Raw genomic sequence first — 19,650 nt, 5'->3', positions numbered from 1 at the left:
TTTCTGTTTTACTTCAACACAACAAAAGTAGCTCTCAGAACATTCTATGACAGAAAACACGTGTCTATCGAAGCGCTATATCATTAGGCACACCTTCGCATTTATTTGCATGCGTAAACCCGCCCCGACCAAAGCGCGCAATACGATTGGTCCACTGATGCAGCGTGAGTGACTGCATCGTGAGGTCAAAGGACGACGTCCAGAAGTAACCCCTCCTCGCATCACACCACCGTGATGCTGCTGTCAAAGAGGCTGGAACTACACAGCCTGTACCATTATGCTGCTATATAGCCTATTAGCCATCACCAGAGAGGAGATGGCTTTCAATTAGGAGGGAATTCATTCAATCGATATTAGTAACGTCCGTTTACACGCACCAGAATTGCTTGCAGACTCTTCTCTCACGGTGAGTAGCAGTACATAAGCTTATTACTGGGAGCGAGTTCCTGCTGCACATGGCACTTCATATACTAGATGGATTTATAAAACATCAACAGCGACTTTGGCTGGCGAACCTACGCAGATCAGAAGGCAGGAGTGTTTGTGATGGTATGAAGAGTTAGCATGTGTGCTAGGTTGAACCTAAGTTAGGTTTTAATCAGTATAAGTTGAGACAGGCAGATTACATGTTTGAAATTATGATTATCATACTGATCGAAGGCAACTAGTTATGGACTAGAGTTATGGATGAGTGCAAATGAGCTCTAATGCAAGTGTTAGATGATTAAAAAGGAGTGTTAGACATGGTTGAGGGTCCGCGATGCTCTGACTCGTTCGTCAGGTTCGTCAGGCTGGATGAGGTGAGGTCATATTTAACATGTGCCAGTCCTCCAGGTAAGTTGCTAAATCAAGGCACAGTAATCAGACAGGTTCACATGGAGTCGCGTAAAATGGGTAACGCACAATAGCGCTACTGTTGCAGAACTCGTAGGTTACTTGTGATGTTGAGGGAGTCGATGATGATAACTCCATGGTGCTTTGATTGCTAATACATAGTACGCGACCAAAAACATAACAATACTATGGTAACGTTACCATGTCCACAGAGCATCACTTACAAATAAGTACCAAACATACCATTACTTGGAGGAAGTACATCATATTACATACTATCTAGAGGAAGTACATAATTTTAGCAACCTTCTATGTAAATATCATGGTATTTGTAGTATACTGTAAGTCATTGTGGGTCAATGTTGGTGTTAAGTAAAACTATTAAAATTTCCATTAATTGAGGTTAAGTAAAATATAAATATTAAATGGAAAACTTTAAAATGTTGTATTGGCAAATTACTGAGATAAAAAAAGTTAACATGGTTAAAAAAAATACTTATAAAAGAAGCATCTAATAATGCATGATTAAAATGAAAAGTTGTATCTGTTAAGATTATTTAATGGACCTGAGCTAACGTGAACTAACAATAAACGGTTGTATTTTTATTATCTAGCGTTAACAAAGACTTATACTGTAACAAATGTATTCCTGATTGTTAATGTTTGTTAATGCATTAGCTAATGTTAACTAATATTACCTTATTGTAAAGTGTTACAGAAATATAAAAAAAGACTTAAAGAATTTAAAAGAATTACAAAAACTTAAACAAATTTTTTTATAAAAACTGAAAATATAAAAATAAGTTAATTCAAACTATTAATAAATACTATAATAGTATATAAATAAAACTAAAATTACACTGGTTTAGTACCATGGTATTATTTATAGGACTGTCTCTTATGTTACTGCACTTGTTTCTTTTCTTGTAAGGCATGACTTGGAAAGTGACTGTTACGCATATTTCATGAATATAAAGCAAGTTCCAACATGCATTTCCTGAATGTACCTTGTTTAATCAAGAGAATACATGGTCACCTATTTGTCAGTCATATCTTAACTCACAATGGCACTTCAATGACAAAAAATGATAATAGCCAGTTTGCTTTTATTAAACTTGACATGAATTGGAAATCTGAATCTGAAAATCTATTTTCTAAATGCATCTTATTATGAACTACTCCATGCATTGTTTCATTTAAGAACATTTTTGAGCTCGTAATTTTTTATTAAAAAAATCTGGTGAAAAATTGACTTCTCCAATCATTTACTTTTTTTAAACATAGGCCTTTCTTAAAATCAATGGAGAAAACCAAGTTTTCAACCAACTTTTTCTTTTTCTTTCTTTTTTCAATAATCTGTTTCAGTCAGCTGTATGTCACAATATGGAAGAACAAATTACTCTAAAAAAGTAATTAGCCTAATTACTAGCTAGCTATTAGTAACATATTCAACAGTAATTAGATTACAGTCCTAATTGCTCTCTCTAAAAAGTATTGCATTACTTATTGCTAATTATTTTCTAAATCCCATATCAACCAATGCAAGGATAGACATGAAAATGCTCTTTCAGTTCTTTCAAATGAATAATATAAAATTGCATGAGCTATTTTTGAACTGACCAAAGTATTTAAATGGAGAATGATATAAAAGAACCCATACATTTTAACGTAAGATGTTAAATCCACTGTTGTTTATATAAAATTGTTCTATAGCTATTGTATGTAATGCATTTACATCAGAAGTAACTAATTCAATTAAGAGTAATCCCTTACTTTACTTTTTCAAGGCAAACGTAATTAAATTACAGATAATTACTTTGTAAAGAGTAAGTCCCAATACTGATTGCTGCTTTTTTTTTTTTTGTTACATTGTGCAAGTAAAATGCTAGATACACATTTGCATCACATCATCCTTGTTTTTGTCATATGTTCATTGGAAAAAATATGTTTATTTAAGTAAAATATGTAATTAAGAAATCATATTTTCTTGTAGTAACATTTGTGTGGTTTTAAAGACTTGAATGCAAACAAATGGATCTTCTTCTCCCTCCCATAGTGCTTGCAGCCTGTCAGCGTGGCCTACCCATGGCAGAGCAGGACACCGAGAAGAAGCTTCCAGATGTGGCTGCACTGCACTCTCACTTCATTGTGGGCTCTGTGTCCGAGGATAATTCCGAGGATGAGACCGCAGGGAAGCTGGACCTGCAGCTGGAGGACAATCCACGCTCCCTTTCCCCCTCCTCTGTCAGTTCAGACAGCACTTATGAGATGGGTTTTGACAGCCTGGACGGAGCCTTGCTCAATATAAGGTCAGAGATGCTTTGTGTTCTTTGTTTGCAGTTATTGTGACATGGATGTCCACTTTCACCAAGTCTGTATCACGCTTTCTGTGTCTGGTGCTTGAGATCTGATAGGTTGTCTAAATATAAATAAGTGATTACATTTGTTAGCTCATGTGTGACGGAAGCGTTGTGCAAAGTGGTGGCTTGAGTACTATGTCCATCAAGGTTCATTTGGGTTCATCTCTTTGCTGTGTGAAAATGCGCACAAGCGCCTCTCTGTGAGTTTGGTTAACTTCAGTTGCACTGCCAGGCATGGCAGTGTTTTGCATCTCTATGCCTACTGAGGTCTCACACAGACATGCCATTATGGGTGGTGTTGTGTGTGTGTGTGTGTGTGTGTGTGTGTGTGTGTGTGTGTGTGTGTGTGTGTGTGTGTGTGTGTGTGTGTGTGTGTGTGTGTGTGTGTGTGTGTGTGTGTGTGTGTGTGTGTGTGTGTGTGTGTGTGTGTGTGTGTGTGTGTGTGTGTGTGTGTGTGTGTGTGTGTGTGTGTGTGTGTGTGTGTAATGCTTCACGAATAGCTTGGAGTCAGACTGGAGGCTGTTGTATGTACTCTGCAATAGTGGTAGTGTAATGGTCAAGGATCTGGACTGTTGGAAAAAGGTTTTAAGTTCAGTCCCTCATAGAGTTCCAGGTCCAAAACATGATTTTACAGGTAACTGCAGTTTACTCTCCAGAACTTTTCCTGTCTTTACCGCACTGTATGCGAAAGAATTTTTAATGTAATTGTTAAAATTTGTAATTGATTTTCAGAGGCTTTTTTTTTTTTTAAACCTTTTATCAGGGCATTTTTAATGACTAATAATTTAAAATATATTTTCTGTGTAATCTAATCATATAGTTAGTATTTATACATTAGTATCCTACTATGAGAGAGAGAGAGAGAGAGAGAGAGAGGGGGGGGGGGTATTTTAGTACTTTAGCTTAAACTAAACAACAATTAGAAATGTTGCATTGGCAACAGGTTGAAATAAAATATGTTTTATATATATATATATATATATATATATATATATATATATATATATATATATATATATATATATATATATATATATATATATATATATATATTATTTTAGTCAATGTTATTTAAAGTAATGATTTTGTTTGGTTTTAGTTGATAATGATAATAACCACAATTTGACATAAAATGTATTCTCCTAGTATACAATTAACTAAAATATATTCAGTACAAAAAACGTTATTCTCTTGTTTAAGTAAGCTAAGGATGGGTGTTAAAACATAAAATCAGCACCAAAAACACAATGCAAATGATCATAGTAAGATATATTACAATAAAACTCTCCCAGATTGTATTTTAAATTCTTTTTTTGTCTTTTTTTTTTTTTTTTTTTTTTTTTTAGCTGCTGAGTGGTTTCTTCACATTCAGTGTTGTCAGAGCTCCTCTCCGCAATACTAGAAAGAGCTGGAATAGAATATCATGAGATATTAAATTTTGCATATAGGTAGTAACAGATTAAAAAATTACTGCAGAGACATTTGACCATTAAACTACAAAGACATGGGTCTTTGCTACTTAGGTCTAAACTCACTTAGGTCTAAAGTCACTTTCTATTATTATTATTATTCTATTTGTGTGGTCACTGGACCACTTGCAGACACTTCTGGCAAATCTGCTGTTTGTATGCACCTTTGTGAACATACATCATTTATTTAGTGAAAAAATAAACTCATACTGCTCCTCATTGCGTATTTTTGTGTTTTCTGATTTTATTTACTGGTGATTAAATTACGATTATAATACGTCATGCCTCCGTGTTCAGAGAAGTGTTTTAGGACGGGGTGGCGGTGCTGAAACTGCCTGAGTGGGTTAATATGCCCCTCCTCCCCAAATCACTCTGCTATTGGTCAAGGGGAGGGGCTGCAAATTAAAGGAATAGTTCACTTAAAAATCCTGTCATCATATACTCACCCTCAAGTTGTTTCAAACCTGTATGAATTTCTTTCTTCTGCTGATAACAAAGGAAGATATTTTGAAGAATGTGGGTAACCAGACAGTTGATGGACCCTATTGACTTCCATAGTAGAAAAAAAAAAATACTATGGAAGTCAATGGGGTCCATCAACTGTTTGGCTACCGACATGGTTTGAGACGTTCCAGTCCTTCCCCCTTAAAGGAGCACTTGATGTGCCCCAGCGTTTGTGACATTATTGCAATACTGTAACTTCAAGTTACACATGAATGCTATGTAAGGGACAGCATACTACCTACTCCTCATTCTACATACTGCAGTGTGCAGTGTGCATGTTATGTGCAGTATGCATTTTCTCAATGTCTTGAATCAAATGACGTCCTATACATTTAGCAACCGAAGCATATTGTGTGAGATTCCGTATCCCACAATGCACTTGCACTTGATCTTTCATTTCCAGAAGATCCAGACCCAGAAGTAATATCTGCTTTCTTGACTCAAGAATCAGAACTGGATATGCAAACAAACTGTTATTATATCCAGATGATAACTGGATTCCCTGGCTAAATTTAACACGCACATATCATGCTACTGTTTGACATGCAGCATGTAGCATTCTGCTGATTGATAATATGCATAATGCATACTTTTTATCAAAAATATAGAAAATAACACAAAGTGAAAATAAAGTGGTTTTTCGGGTTAAGATTAAGGATAATACAGTTACCATGGCAAATAGACAATATTAACATGAACTGTTAATAAAACATAAGGACACTGATCCTGATGAATAGAATGAATGTCATAGTTATGTCATTTAATAGTACTCAGGGCAATTGGCTGCATGTACGAGTCTACATCATCGGTTTCAGAGCTTTTCTCTGCATTTATTCATGAGAATTAACTCGTTTAATCCAATCACTGCGCTGTATTATGCATGAGATCGCATTACAGAGGAGAATGCAAATGCCACACAAGACCGTTAGAATGCTGTTCACCTGCCTGTTCAGCTTTGCGTTTGGATACATGTGCCGTAAGTGTATGTCGCCCCAGCCCATCGTCCAGACTGCACTTTTTGGTCTCTTGCCTCCCCTGTGCCCATTGACTTTTAACAGACCCCCTAAAGCGTGCGCTGGGTTTGGTGGGGTGTAATTGAGAATCAGTGGAGGACAGTCACGTGAGAGGAGGCAATGCCTCCATAGTGCTATGATTGGTTATGATTGGATACAACTGGTTTGTGTGATAAATCCCGCCTCTTGTTTCTGTGCACGTTCGCTAATCATTCTGAATGAACAAAAATGATGGATTTGATGGGAATACTAATTAAAAAGTAAGTAAATATCTCAGCCACTTAGATATCACCGCTTTTTCATTTCAAAATCAAACTTGAAATGGCCTAAAAACATGATGACTGGGTTTTTTTAGGCAGTAATCAGCTTGGTGAAATTAAAAGTACATCTTCGCGTCTGTGACCAGTGTTTACCGAGCCTGATGATGACTGATGATCTGTAAATAAGTTGACTATTAAAAAGAACAGCTGAACATCAGTATATATATATATAAAAAGTATTGTATAAATTGTTACTGTCTTTAGTTATTATTTTGGAATAAATGTAAAAATGCTTAAAACACTTACTTTAGATTAGATTTGTACTTGACTTTAATAAATAGAACATTAATTGCATTGATAATGTAAAAATACAAAATAAAATTGTATTTGGTTTATTTAACAGGAAAATGTTCAACATTAAGTGTAGGAATAACTGGGACATGAATTTACATTTGATAAAAAAGAAGAAAAAAAAAGAAGGACTTTGCCTCTTTTCCTGATATCAGTTTATATCCACACCGGAGCAAGAGTGTTTGAAGTTTTTATGTACATATTTCACATATTATCCTGCTGCAAACATGAACCAGGACCGTGAATGCGCAAATATTTCATCATGTCTTCTACAAATGAAATATATATGTGCAATGACATGATGAATCATTCTGATACACAGAGACGATGATGTACAACGAAAATTCAAAGAAGAATGGACAAAAAAGTAACTATGCCTTTATTCTTTATGTGTGTCATTTGTTCAGAGATTGTAGTGCTCGTAAACATAATGAAAATATTATTGTAGGCCTTCTTCATTTTTCATATAGACCAATAATTATTAACAATAACAACTTATAATGCTGATTTGTTGATATTTCTAAGACTAATTTATCAGAATGTGTTTGATTTGTTCACTATAGATGCTTGTATTCTGTAATGATTAGATTTTTGTGAGTTTGTTATTTTTTATTTTTTTATATTAATTTGTTTTTTGTTTTCTCTCATATTTGATTATTAATATTAATGTTTATATAGTAGGGCTGTGCAATTAATCATAATTGATTTTTCGAAAACAAGATAATCGACGTAAAACGATTATTATGCCGCTGCCGCATTCCGTCCAGCGCACATTCCTTTCCTTGACAGCGGTGCACTTTCGTTCCTCCATAAACTTGACATAAAAATCAGCCAAATACGTAAGTGAGTGTTGTAAAATGCAGTCTACTGTTGCTAAACTGGGGGAGTGCTTGATATTAAACAGTGTTATTAAAAGCGCATTAAGCCGCGGATGAGATACTGTTCCCTAGGCGGATTTCTGTGCACGCGCTCTGAGACTGAGTGGAACGTGCATAAGCTAAGTATACTGTGTGCTGCAGATACATGCCTGAATGGTCAAATAGCCTACACACAAATATGTCGAATTGCCATTTTGGTAAAAATCTTCGTAAACACAGTCAATTATGTTTTAAGTGAATGTAAACAGTTGTGAAAGAAAATGCATGTGTAACAGTATATTTGATCTGTACAGCTCTTCAGCAGCCTAATAAATCTGCTGCAGTCATTATTGTTAATCAAACAACAAAAGACAAAGATAAAATCACTTAACTGTTTTAATGTGGATTAGTCTATATTTAATGTATACAGCAGTGTTATTTTATATTTGATTACTTTATTCAATTTCTGTTTAGGCTATTATTGATCTGAAAACCACTATTAGTACATCTTCCTGAAAAACCTAAAGCGCTGTTTATTTAATTAGTATTTTTGTTCTATTGATTTTTTTTTTTTTTTTTTTGTTTTTTTTTTTGTCGGTTTTGTTTGTAATTAGTTTTTTTTGTTCATATTGACTGTTTACTGTTGTCCTTTTTTTAAACTATTTTTAGGACTTTTTACTTGGATTAATTAACCTAGTATTAGTTTTTGCTGAAGTATCGATAATTGGGAAATTTCACTGACATTTAAAATTACTCGTCATGAAATAAGACTTATGATTTTTACCATAATCAAGCAGCCTTAGTATATAATGAGTGTGTTGCCGGTCTGTGTATTATTGGTTGTTGTCTCCCCTTTTCCCACCCTCTACACTCCCACTTTTCCACAGCTTTACATATCCACAGTTTGTGGAAAATACATTTTCTACAGTCTTTTTCATATCTGAGGTGTGAACAACCAGGCTAAAACAGTTTCATGACGTCTGACAGAAGAGTCAACAGCTTTCACGCATGTCTTTCAAAATAAAAGTCTTGCATCAGAAAAGACATGTAGAAAAAAAGTGTTGTTGTTGTTGTTGTTGTTGTTGGGTTTTTTTTGTTTTTTTTAACTATACACTCCACGACCCACTCAAAATGGAGTTGCAACTCACCAGTTGAGAAACACTGATGTACAGTATATACTGTTCAGTATTAAGTGTGTTAGTACTGCATTCTAAACATAGCTAGGCCTAAATGTTTTTGCTTGTAATTTAGAAGTTGTTTATTTCCCTTCTGTACCCCTGAAGCCGTCCATCATTCATCATATAAAAAATGATCAAAATCATTGTCATAGTTTAATATTTTTGGAATGTGGCAGTTTTTCTACCAAATCAGCATTTTTGTACACTGCCCCTCACATGACATGCAGGAAAAAATGGATATGTTGCCACAAATTAAAGGGTTAGTTCACCCAAAAATGAAAATTCTGTCTGTAATTATTCACCCTCATGTTGTTCCAACCCCGTAAGACTTGTGTTCATCTTCGGAACACAAATTAAGATATTTTTGATGAAATCTGAGAGCTGTCTCACTCTTTCATAGGCTTCTATGTAATTTCATCTGCCAGCCAAGAAAAGTCAGTAAAGATATTGTTAAAATAATCCAAGTGACTACAGTGGCTCAACCTTTAGTTTATCAAAGTGACGAGAATGCTTTTTGTGAACTAATCCTTTAAGAATTTGTTCCCACAATTGAATGTTTCTTTATTTTTGTTAAAGGAACACGCCAACTTTTTGGGACTTTAGCTTATTCACCGTATCCCCCAGAGTTAGATAAGTCCATACATACCCTTTTCATCTCCGTGCGTGCCGTAACTCTGTCTAGACACCACGTAACACCGCTAGCCTAGCTTAGCACAAAGACTGGAGGTAAACGGCTCCAGATAGCATACTGCTCCCAATAAATGACAAAATAACGCCAACATTTTCCTATTTACATGTTGTGATTTGTATAGTCACAGCGTGTACAAATAACAATGTCACATGAGACACAGCCATCTTCTAACCATATACATACTGGGAACTATATTCTCAGGAGGCGAAGCACTACTACTTCTGCAGAGTGATTTGATTGCAGCACCTGAGAAGCCCCGTGGTGAGGAGCAGAGAGTTCGCTCAGAGTTGGAGTAAATCACTCCGCAGAAGTAGCAGTATGCTATCTGGAGCCGTTTACCTCCAGTCTTTGTGCTAAGCTAGACTAGCGGTTAGTGCGTCAGACAGAGTTACGGCACGCACGGAGATGAAAAGGGTATGTATGAATTTATCTAACTCTGGGGGATGCGGTGAATTATCTAAAGTCCCAAAAAGTCGGCGTGTTTCTTTAAATCATGGCCGCGTTGGGCTAATTTGATCCATTGTTTTAATTTAGTTATGTCATGGCCACTTTTTTTTCTTTCGCATGTGTGTTGCTCCATATTTTTGTACTGAATTGAAAAGATTCAGTATAGTCAATGCTATCATTTCCAAGTGTCTTTAGTGTTAGTCTTGTTGTATTCAGTGTATGCAAAGGCCACATTGTGAATTGTGTTGTGTTTGTTTCTCAAGGCCGAGCATGTCAGGACTTCACCTTGTGAAGCAGGGCAGGGACCGTAGACGCCTGGACCTGCAGAGAGACTTTACTGTCGCTTCTCCCGCTGAGTTTGTCACCCGCTTTGGTGGAAACAAAGTCATTGAGAAGGTAAGATCCATGACTGATGTCTGCTATGCTGCTATACAAATGTGGTCCAGTGGTATTTTGGTATCATTAAGATACCATTATATTTTTTTATTCATATTTTGAATTGCTATATTTATATTTTCTGTATTCATTCGGAATTCTCAGTCTGAAAAGTCTATCAGACTTCATTCGACTTTTACGTCACTAGATCAACATTCATCACAATTCTGTGCAGATGGGAGTCACTCGAAAGCTTTTACATACTGGTAGTTCTTTGGTCACTCAGTGAATTTGTAAGACGGTAGTGAAGTTAGTCAGTGGAGGGACAGTGAGCTGTTATAATCATAAATAGTAAATATTACAGCTTTCTTTCTCGTCCTTGTCTGCATCCTTATCGCCTGGGCGCATGGCACATCACCATAAACGTGTAAACACTGACTTCAGTAATCTTTGTGTTTATTTCTGTATAATTCTGTGCTTTGCACCATCTTTGTTATTGTTCTTTTGCGTATGCAGATCAGTTCAGGACTGTGGCCTGTACTCGAATATGATATTGGCCACATTTCAAATTAACGTGAACAGCCAAACAAAAGAAAATAAGGGATCTGAGCAAAAAAAAAGAAAAAAAAGAAAAAAGGAATTGAGCACTAATGCTTGCAGTCGATAAGTTGTTGGTAACACTTTACAAGGTCCCATTAGTTAATGTTAGTTCATATATTAACTAATATGAAATAAGAAACTATGAGCATTGAATTTGTAACGGTACTTCATAATTGATCATTTTAATTGTTAAAATGAGTTAATAAAAATTACAACTATTCAATGTTAGCATTTTAGTTGAGGTCCATTAAAAATATGAACAGATGCAACTTTTGATTTTAATAATGTATTAATAAATGCTTTAGCAGTATGTAGTTAAAATCCCCCTGTAGTCAATAATTGTATCCCTTAAAACTCATTTTTGATCACCAAAATGACATTTTTAAATGTTTTTTCCTTGAAAAAAAAATTCTTCATGCTTTAAAAATGCTTGAATGTAACATCCTTCCCTCATTTAGTATACACGGTTCTATGAATATACTAATTAGCCCCGCCTCCACTCACTCACACCAGCTCAGAGATCCACTCGTTGACGATCACACGTTGACGTGATTTGTTACAAAGTAGTTTGTGACGTCAGAAACACCAGCGATTTCAAACCACGTTTTTGAGACTGCAGATTTTAAAGAGAAAATAGCAATGGTGTTGACTTATGCATTTGTACATGGTTTGTCTTAAAGCATATTGAAAACAACACATAGACATGTAAACAACATTAAAAGCTTGATTTTTAACTACAGGGGGACTTTAAATCGAACCACATTGTAAAGCGTTAATGTTCAGTTAACATTTAATAACGGTTATTATTTCAATAACAGAATGTTTTTAATGGTTTTAGTTTTAGTTATCTAACCCTGGTCAGACGAAAGCTGCTGAATATCATATTTTTGTTGCTCCAGGTCCTCATTGCCAACAATGGCATTGCTGCTGTGAAGTGCATGCGCTCCATTCGTCGCTGGGCTTATGAAATGTTTCGGAATGAACGGGCCTTACGCTTTGTCGTCATGGTCACCCCAGAGGACCTCAAGGCCAATGCAGGTACGTTTTAAAAAGCTTGGCTTAACTGTTATGCCATAAGAGTTGAAAAATAGCTGAATGACACCTCCCCCCACTCCTAGCTCCATCATGGACTGTCAAATGTATTTAGACAAGATTGCATTGGTCCTTCTCTTCATTGTTTAAACTATGTCAGTTGGCTTTGTCGGCGCAAGCCTGCCCTAATTTGCATAGAAAGAGTTCAGTGAGGTGGAAGTTATTTGTGAAAGGGCCTGTAATCTCAAATGTGCTCAATTAAATACAGATGTTTAACTACGTCTACAGAGTACATCAAGATGGCAGATCACTATGTACCTGTCCCAGGAGGGACAAACAACAACAACTATGCTAATGTGGAACTCATTTTGGACATAGCTAAACGAATTCCTGTTCAGGTAAATTCATGTGAGCTTTCATGGCTGGTGATCAGCAAATAATAAGTGGCTCCATAAAGTATTTAGACACTTCTGTTCATCATATAAAGCGATCATATCTTTTCACAAGAATTGGATTAAACCCCTCAATTCATATGAATTCATTTTACGACACCCTTATGTCTTATTTGGAAGTTTTGGTTAGCTGGACTTTCAATTGGGAGGACATTAAAAATATCTTGAAGGGATAGTTCCCGAAAAAATGAAAATTCTGTCATCATTTACTCACCCTCTACTGAACAAAAAAGATGATATTCTGAAGAATATGTTGATGGACCACATTGCCTTCCATAGTATGGAGAAAATAATACTATGGAAATCAATGGGGTCCATCAACTGTTTGGTTTCTGACATTCTTCAAAATATCATCTTAAGGGTGAGTAAATGACAGAAATTTAATTTTTAGGTGAACTATCCCTTTAAGTTGTGTTTAAAATATTAAACAAAAAGTCTTATGGGTTTGGAATGACTTGAGAGTGATAAATGATGACAGAATTTTCATTTTTAGGTGAGCCAACCCTTTAAAATGTATTGATGCCATTAAATTAGGTACCAAAATATCTAATTCTAAAGCAGGGTTTCCCAATTAACCAATATCAGAGAAGTGTGAACATGCGAACTTGTTGAATTTTTTAGATTAAATATGTTTTAAAAAGATTTTTTTTGACACTTATTCTCACTTTTTCACCTACTGTCTTTAGGCCGTGTGGGCCGGTTGGGGTCATGCCTCTGAGAACCCCAAACTCCCTGAATTGCTGCACAAGAATGGCATCGCCTTCATGGGTGAGACTGAGTTATTATTATAAAGCACCATATTGATTAAATTATTAATGTACAGTGATAGTGCTGCTCTTTCTATAGCGATTTGTATCTTTCATCAGGCCCACCAAGTCAGGCTATGTGGGCTCTCGGGGATAAGATCGCCTCTTCTATTGTGGCCCAGACAGCTGGAATCCCCACGTTGCCCTGGAGTGGATCAGGTTAGTGTCAGCCTCAGACAGCACACCTATGAACTGTTCAGTAACTGTCTGATGTGTATATGCACGCAAAACTGGTAAGATCTGAAAGAAATCACCAGCTCCAAACTGATGATTGACTGTGATTCTGTTGGTGTGTGTGCAAGGGGCAGTTGTGGCCTAATGGTTATAGAGTCAGACTGGTAACCTGAAGTTTGCAGACCCAGAAAGCTGGCTCAGCTTGAATGGATATTAAATCGAATTCTCTTTCATGTCTTCTTGCGCGTGAACGGACAAATTCACGCAAAATTATGTCAAAATGCCCGTATAGGCAAGTATAGCAAGTATGGGAGTTATAAACATGGGAGTTATGTCACATAGGAGGGAATGTAAAGAGTTGAAAAGAAAACACGTGTGTAACAGTATGTTGGATACGTGCAGCTCTTAAAGTGACAGCAGCCAAAATAAACCTACTGCTTTGTCCTCAGTGTTAGTCTAACAACAAAAGACAGAGAAAATCACTCACTGCTCTTGACTGGTTGAGCTCTGCTGGAGCTCTAAATATTCACTGTGGTATTAAATTAAAGATAAAATATGATGGAGCAATAATATGAGAAGTGAAAGTAATTGTAGCTCCTACAATACTGTAACAGGCATAATTAGGCTTGAAAATAATTGAAGGAAATGTCTATTTGCTAAGCCAACTAATATGATTCATATTATTTTGGTTTCTCTGCCCAATAGTTTTAAAAATTAAAAATGCAATGAAAATACAGGTATCAGTACTCCGTATCGGAAAGTACTAAAAATAAAAGTATCGGTATCGGACTCATTCGGGAAAAAGTAGTATCGGTGCATCCCTAGTTATAATACATTTGGAAAATTTTATTTCTAGCTTAAACTGTCATACATCTTGAATGCTTTGGCACTTGGCAGATTGCCAAGACACTTGGCAGATTATTGCTGTAGTGAAGTAAAAAAGTGAACTTAAAGTTATAGAAGTTTAAGTAAAAAAAAAATGCACAAATACTATTTAAATTTTTTATATGAAATATATATTTTTCAAAACATGTTTTATGGACTACAAGAAAACATAAATCAAAACATGTTGTGCTCCAACAAGGTTGATATCTAAAAAAAAAAAAAAATTGTGGCGCAGTACTAAACGCTTGAATTTTTTTTTTTTTGTGTGTGTGTTTTTTTTGGAGTTTGACCACCATGATGCTGTGTTTGTACAGGGCTGACTGTAGAGTGGACTGAGGATGACCAGAAGAAAGGAATTGTTAATGTCCCATCTGATCTGTACGAGCAGGGTTGTGTCCATGATGTGGAGGCTGGACTGAAGGTAAACTACACACTTGCATCATTTACAATGTGACATGTTCATAGTTTAGTTTTGTCAGTGACAGAGCATGTTTTTTTATTGATAGGCGGCTGAACTAGTGGGGTATCCTTTGATGGTGAAGGCGTCTGAAGGCGGAGGAGGGAAAGGTATCCGAAAGGTCAACGGTGCAGAAGACTTCCCCAACCTCTTTAGACAGGTCAGAGTTGTTATTCAAGTAAAATCAAGCCAATTCAAATGTATTTGTGTTGTGCTTTTCACAATACACATTGTTTCAAAAGCAGCTTTACAGAAAATCATGATGTTGATGTTTATAATATTTTAATATCTTTACGCATTTAGCAGATTTGAGCTGGGCAACAATAGAGTTTACATTTTACGACGATGCAAGCAATCAAGCAGTTTAAATATGCAATATAGTATATATCGGCCTACGCAAGTGAATGCAAAATGCAAATAAAATTGAACATATACACTACCGTTCAAAGGTTTTAGATCCGTATGATTTTTGAATGTTTTTTAAAAGAAGTCTTTTCTGCTGTATTTATTTGATCCAATATACAGCTAAAATAGTAATATTGTGAAATATAAAAAAAAAAAGATTTGAAAAATGTAAAAATAGGTTTTCTATTTGATTATATTTTAAAATGCAATTTATTACTGTGGTGGCAAAGCTTAATTCTCAGCATCATTAATCCAGTCTTCGGTGTCACATGATCAGAAATCACTCTAATATGCTGATTTGCTGCTCAAGAAGCATCAGTTATTATTATCAATGTTGAAAACAGTTGTGTAAATTTTTTTGTCAGGATTCTTCGATGGATAGAAAGTTCAAAAGAACAGCATTTATCTAAAATAGAAAGCTTTTTTAACATTATAAATGCCTTTACTGTCACTTTTGATCAATTTAATGCATCCTTGCTGAATAAAAGTATTGATTTCTTTAATTTTTTCCCCCAAAAAACCCAAACTTTTGTACAGTGGCGTATAATCTTACAAAAGCTTTCTGTTTCAGATAAATGCTGTTCTTTTGATTTTTCTATTTATCAAATAATCATTGTTTAATTATATTCATCAAATAGTTGTATAATTCATTATTAATCATTTTGTTAATTATTTCAAGTTATTAATTTGTTAACTGGTGAAATTGAGAATTATGAAGCCTGTGAGTTTTACCCACCTTTTGGTTAACTGTTAACTTTCCAATGTCTATTAGGGTATCATTTCAGAACTATAACTTCAATACTGTGTTTTCCTCAGGTTCAAGCTGAGGTTCCAGGTTCCCCCATCTTTGTCATGCAATTGGCCAAACATGCCCGTCACCTGGAGGTGCAGATCTTGGCTGATCAGTACGGTAATGCCATCTCTCTGTTCGGCCGTGACTGCTCTGTCCAGCGCAGACACCAGAAGATCATAGAAGAGGCTCCAGCTACTATTGCCACCTCTGATGTGTTTGAGGATATGGAGAAGGTATGACAGACTATCTTGAGGCATCAGATTCAGTAGAAGTCGAATGCTAATGCTATATTACCCTAAAGGAATTAATAAAGTATCTGCCACCATGAAGCACTGGGTTACTTAAACGGATAAAAATGAAGAGCTGTGTATCTGTTTGTTTCAGTGTGCAGTGAAGTTGGCGAAGATGGTGGGCTACGTGAGTGCAGGTACAGTGGAGTATCTCTACAGTCAGGACAGCAGTTTTTACTTCCTGGAGCTCAACCCTCGTCTTCAAGTGGAACATCCTTGTACTGAGATGGTGGCTGATGTTAACCTGCCTGCGGCCCAACTGCAGGTCTGTATGTGAATGTGTTACTATAATACATGTATATAGTTCAAGTTCCATAGAAAATAATTTTGGCTTGTCCCTCAGTTTGTAAAAACAAAGGGAAGATGCGTTTTAAATCCTCTTGTACAATTGCTTCTTTGTACTGTACCTACATTACAGTCAGTTTTCCTTTATTTTTTATTTTATGTGTGTTTTATTTAATGTTGTAAACTCTATCGGCAGCATCTGAAGCCTACTGATGATTAAAGGGATAGTTCACCCAAAAATGAAAATTCATTAATTACTCACCCTAAACCCGTAAGACTTTTGTTTATCTTTGGAACACAAATTAAGATATTTTTGATGAAATCCGAGAGCTTTCTGATCCCCCTCTCATTTTTTTCAACAATAAATTGTTGAATTGATAAATTGTATGCACAAAAAGTATTCTCGTCGCTTCATAAAATTAAGGTTGAATCAGAAAGCTCTCGGATTTCATCTCAAATATCTTAATTTGTTTTCCAAAGATGAACGAAGCTCTTACGGGTTTGAAACGACATGAGGGTGAGGGTGACAGAATTTTAATTTTTGGGTGAACTATCCCTTTAATTTGTATTTAACCTGAAATATTGCTTTAATACATTTTGAGTGGAATACTGTGATGTAAGCTTTTCACTTAATAAACTGCCTTTGCCACATAGCATAAGGCTCATTCAAATCGCCACAATCACTAGGTTGGCAGCATCTAGTGAACAATATAACACAGTCTCTGCGGCAGACAATGGTCACGTGACAACTGTCGTTTCTATATAGGTCACTTGGTTGAGGCCAGTGTGCTTCAGGTCCAGTGGGACGGGGGGCTTCATACGCTTATGTAACACACAAAGAATGCTGCAGATGAATGAGGGGAATTAATGGAGAGAAAAGGACTGAAAAGGGCAATGTGGAGAGAAACACAGTGGGGAATCAATTGCATAACCAAGGGTGTGTAGAAATTAGAGGGGAAAGTGCATATTTGAAGATATTTTACTAATATCAAGGGCATGCTAATTTGTTTTACAGGGAAATTGGGTAATGTTTTTTTATTATTATTTTATTTTGAAAGCTATTTTTGGTTATTGTGTGACCTGTTTGTTCTGTAATTCAGATCGCTATGGGCATCCCACTTCACCGCATTAAAGACATCAGAGTGATGTACGGGATGCAGCCATGGGGAGACTCCCCCATTGACTATGATGGACTCTCTAACACCCCCTCTCCACGAGGACACGTCATTGCAGCTCGAATTACCAGCGAAAACCCAGATGAGGTGTGTGAGCCTGATTGATACTTAAAGGGTCATCATGTGAAACTTGAATAAGCTCTGATGTTGACTTCACATGCAAAGGAAGTGTCTTTGAAGTCTTAAAGACACAGAAAGTATTCTAAGAGTCAGAGAGAGGCTGGAAAATTATCATAAATAACAAAACTATGACTGATTGTGTGGGGTCAGTAATATACATATATATATTTTTAAAGAAATTATTACATTTATGTATCAAATAAATATACAATTTATCAAAAGTGACAGTAAAGATATTTATAATATAACAAAAGGTTTTTTTTTTTTTACTTTCCAGTTATCAGAAAATCCTGGGGGGGAAAAGTATCAGTTTCCTCAAAAATGTTACACAGTCAAAACTCTTTTCAACATAGATAAAATAAACTTAAGCAAATCAGCTTATTCAGAAACATAATTTATTTAATTAATTATTTTTAACAATATTACTGTTTTTAAATAAATGCAGCCTTGGCAAAACATAAAAGACTGTTTAAAAAAAAATTTGAAACACTTTTGAATGTTAGTGGTAATATTATAAAGTAATTGCCATGTAAATTTCTTGTGATGAAGCTTTGTCTGTATTGTTTTTGTGTGTGTGTGTGTGTGTGTCAGGGTTTTAAGCCCAGCTCAGGAACTGTCCAGGAATTAAATTTTCGCAGTAACAAGAACGTGTGGGGCTACTTTAGTGTGGCGGCTGCTGGAGGTCTGCATGAGTTTGCTGACTCTCAGTTTGGCCACTGCTTCTCCTGGGGAGAAAACCGAGAGGAAGCCATCTCGTGAGTACTTCCTGTTGCTGAAAATCTGTTTTTGAGAAAAGGCAGAGTTTGTCACAAAATGGCTCACCTTGTCAGTTTTAATTAATTGCAAATCATGCATAAATATAAGAATCATGCATAAATAAATCATTACGTAAAGGTTATGCAGGTCCATTCACTTATGCTTATCAATTAAGCGTTTGTCCTGCTGTCCATTATTTCTCAAGTAGCCAAAACAAATAAAAACAAACAGTTTACTTATATTTGATAAGAAAAAAGATAATGAGATGTATTATTGATTAAGCTGAATGGGTCATGTTAGGAACATGGTGGTGGCCCTCAAGGAGCTGTCCATCAGAGGAGACTTCAGGACTACAGTAGAGTATCTCATAAAGCTGCTAGAAACTGAAAGCTTCCAGCACAACGACATCGACACGGGTTGGCTGGATAGACTCATCTCAGAGAAGATGCAGGTACGTGAATCCACTGTTTTCATTTCACATCACAACTCTCATGAACATGCCTGTAATCCCTTCTAGCCATTTTCAGTCAAACATTCGCCTGTGACAGCAAGACTAGGGTTGGGTATCGAGAACCGGTTCCATTTTAGAGCCGGTAACAAATGTCCAAAAACCAGGGATTTGATAAGACGCACGCATTTCGATTACGCTTATCGATTCCTGACTTTGGGGCCGTTCACATATCGCGTTTTTTGCGTGTGCAAATTCGTTATTTCAAATGTAGGCGCGCGGCAAGTGGTCGCGACACGCATGCGGTGCAGCACGCTCGTTTTTCCAGGCGCGCCTATGCCACGGCATTCTCAAAACAAAAACCAACTGACCTTTCCGTAACAACATCGAAAGCTAGGCCGAACAGCTGATCATAGCTGTACAGGGCGGGTTTTTATTTCTCATCTACATACATATATCTAGTAGTAAAGCTAATGCAAGGGCTAGAAATCAATTAATTCTTTGCTGATAATCATTAAAAAAAAATTCATTTGAATCATTAATTCAAACACGTTTAAAACTAATGGATTCAGTGTCTCATTCATAAATACCTGTTTAATTAATGGATGATTCACCGAATAATTTTTGAATAAA

The 19,650-nt window shown here is 36.0% G+C and overlaps 1 protein-coding gene across 1 annotated transcript in view; it reads left to right on the top strand.

Annotated features, from left to right (window-relative positions):
- The first annotated feature begins 242 nt into the window (after positions 1 to 242).
- acaca (acetyl-CoA carboxylase alpha) overlaps positions 243 to 19,650 on the top strand; it is a 65,334-nt gene continuing 45,926 nt past the window's right edge. The window contains 15 exon segments of the mRNA XM_084115536.1: positions 243 to 406; positions 2,891 to 3,143; positions 7,114 to 7,158; positions 10,228 to 10,360; positions 11,839 to 11,977; positions 12,260 to 12,369; positions 13,110 to 13,191; positions 13,290 to 13,388; positions 14,603 to 14,709; positions 14,795 to 14,905; positions 15,967 to 16,176; positions 16,328 to 16,498; positions 17,619 to 17,780; positions 18,405 to 18,568; positions 18,870 to 19,020. Coding sequence (XP_083971662.1) covers positions 2,920 to 3,143; positions 7,114 to 7,158; positions 10,228 to 10,360; positions 11,839 to 11,977; positions 12,260 to 12,369; positions 13,110 to 13,191; positions 13,290 to 13,388; positions 14,603 to 14,709; positions 14,795 to 14,905; positions 15,967 to 16,176; positions 16,328 to 16,498; positions 17,619 to 17,780; positions 18,405 to 18,568; positions 18,870 to 19,020 — 1,908 coding nt within the window. The 5' untranslated portion in view covers positions 243 to 406; positions 2,891 to 2,919.

The sequence above is a fragment of the Abramis brama genome (genome assembly GCF_963993115.1).
Source record: "Abramis brama genome assembly, chromosome: 5".
Lineage (NCBI taxonomy): Eukaryota > Metazoa > Chordata > Actinopteri > Cypriniformes > Leuciscidae > Abramis > Abramis brama.
This window is presented reverse-complemented; position numbering and strand designations above follow the sequence as displayed.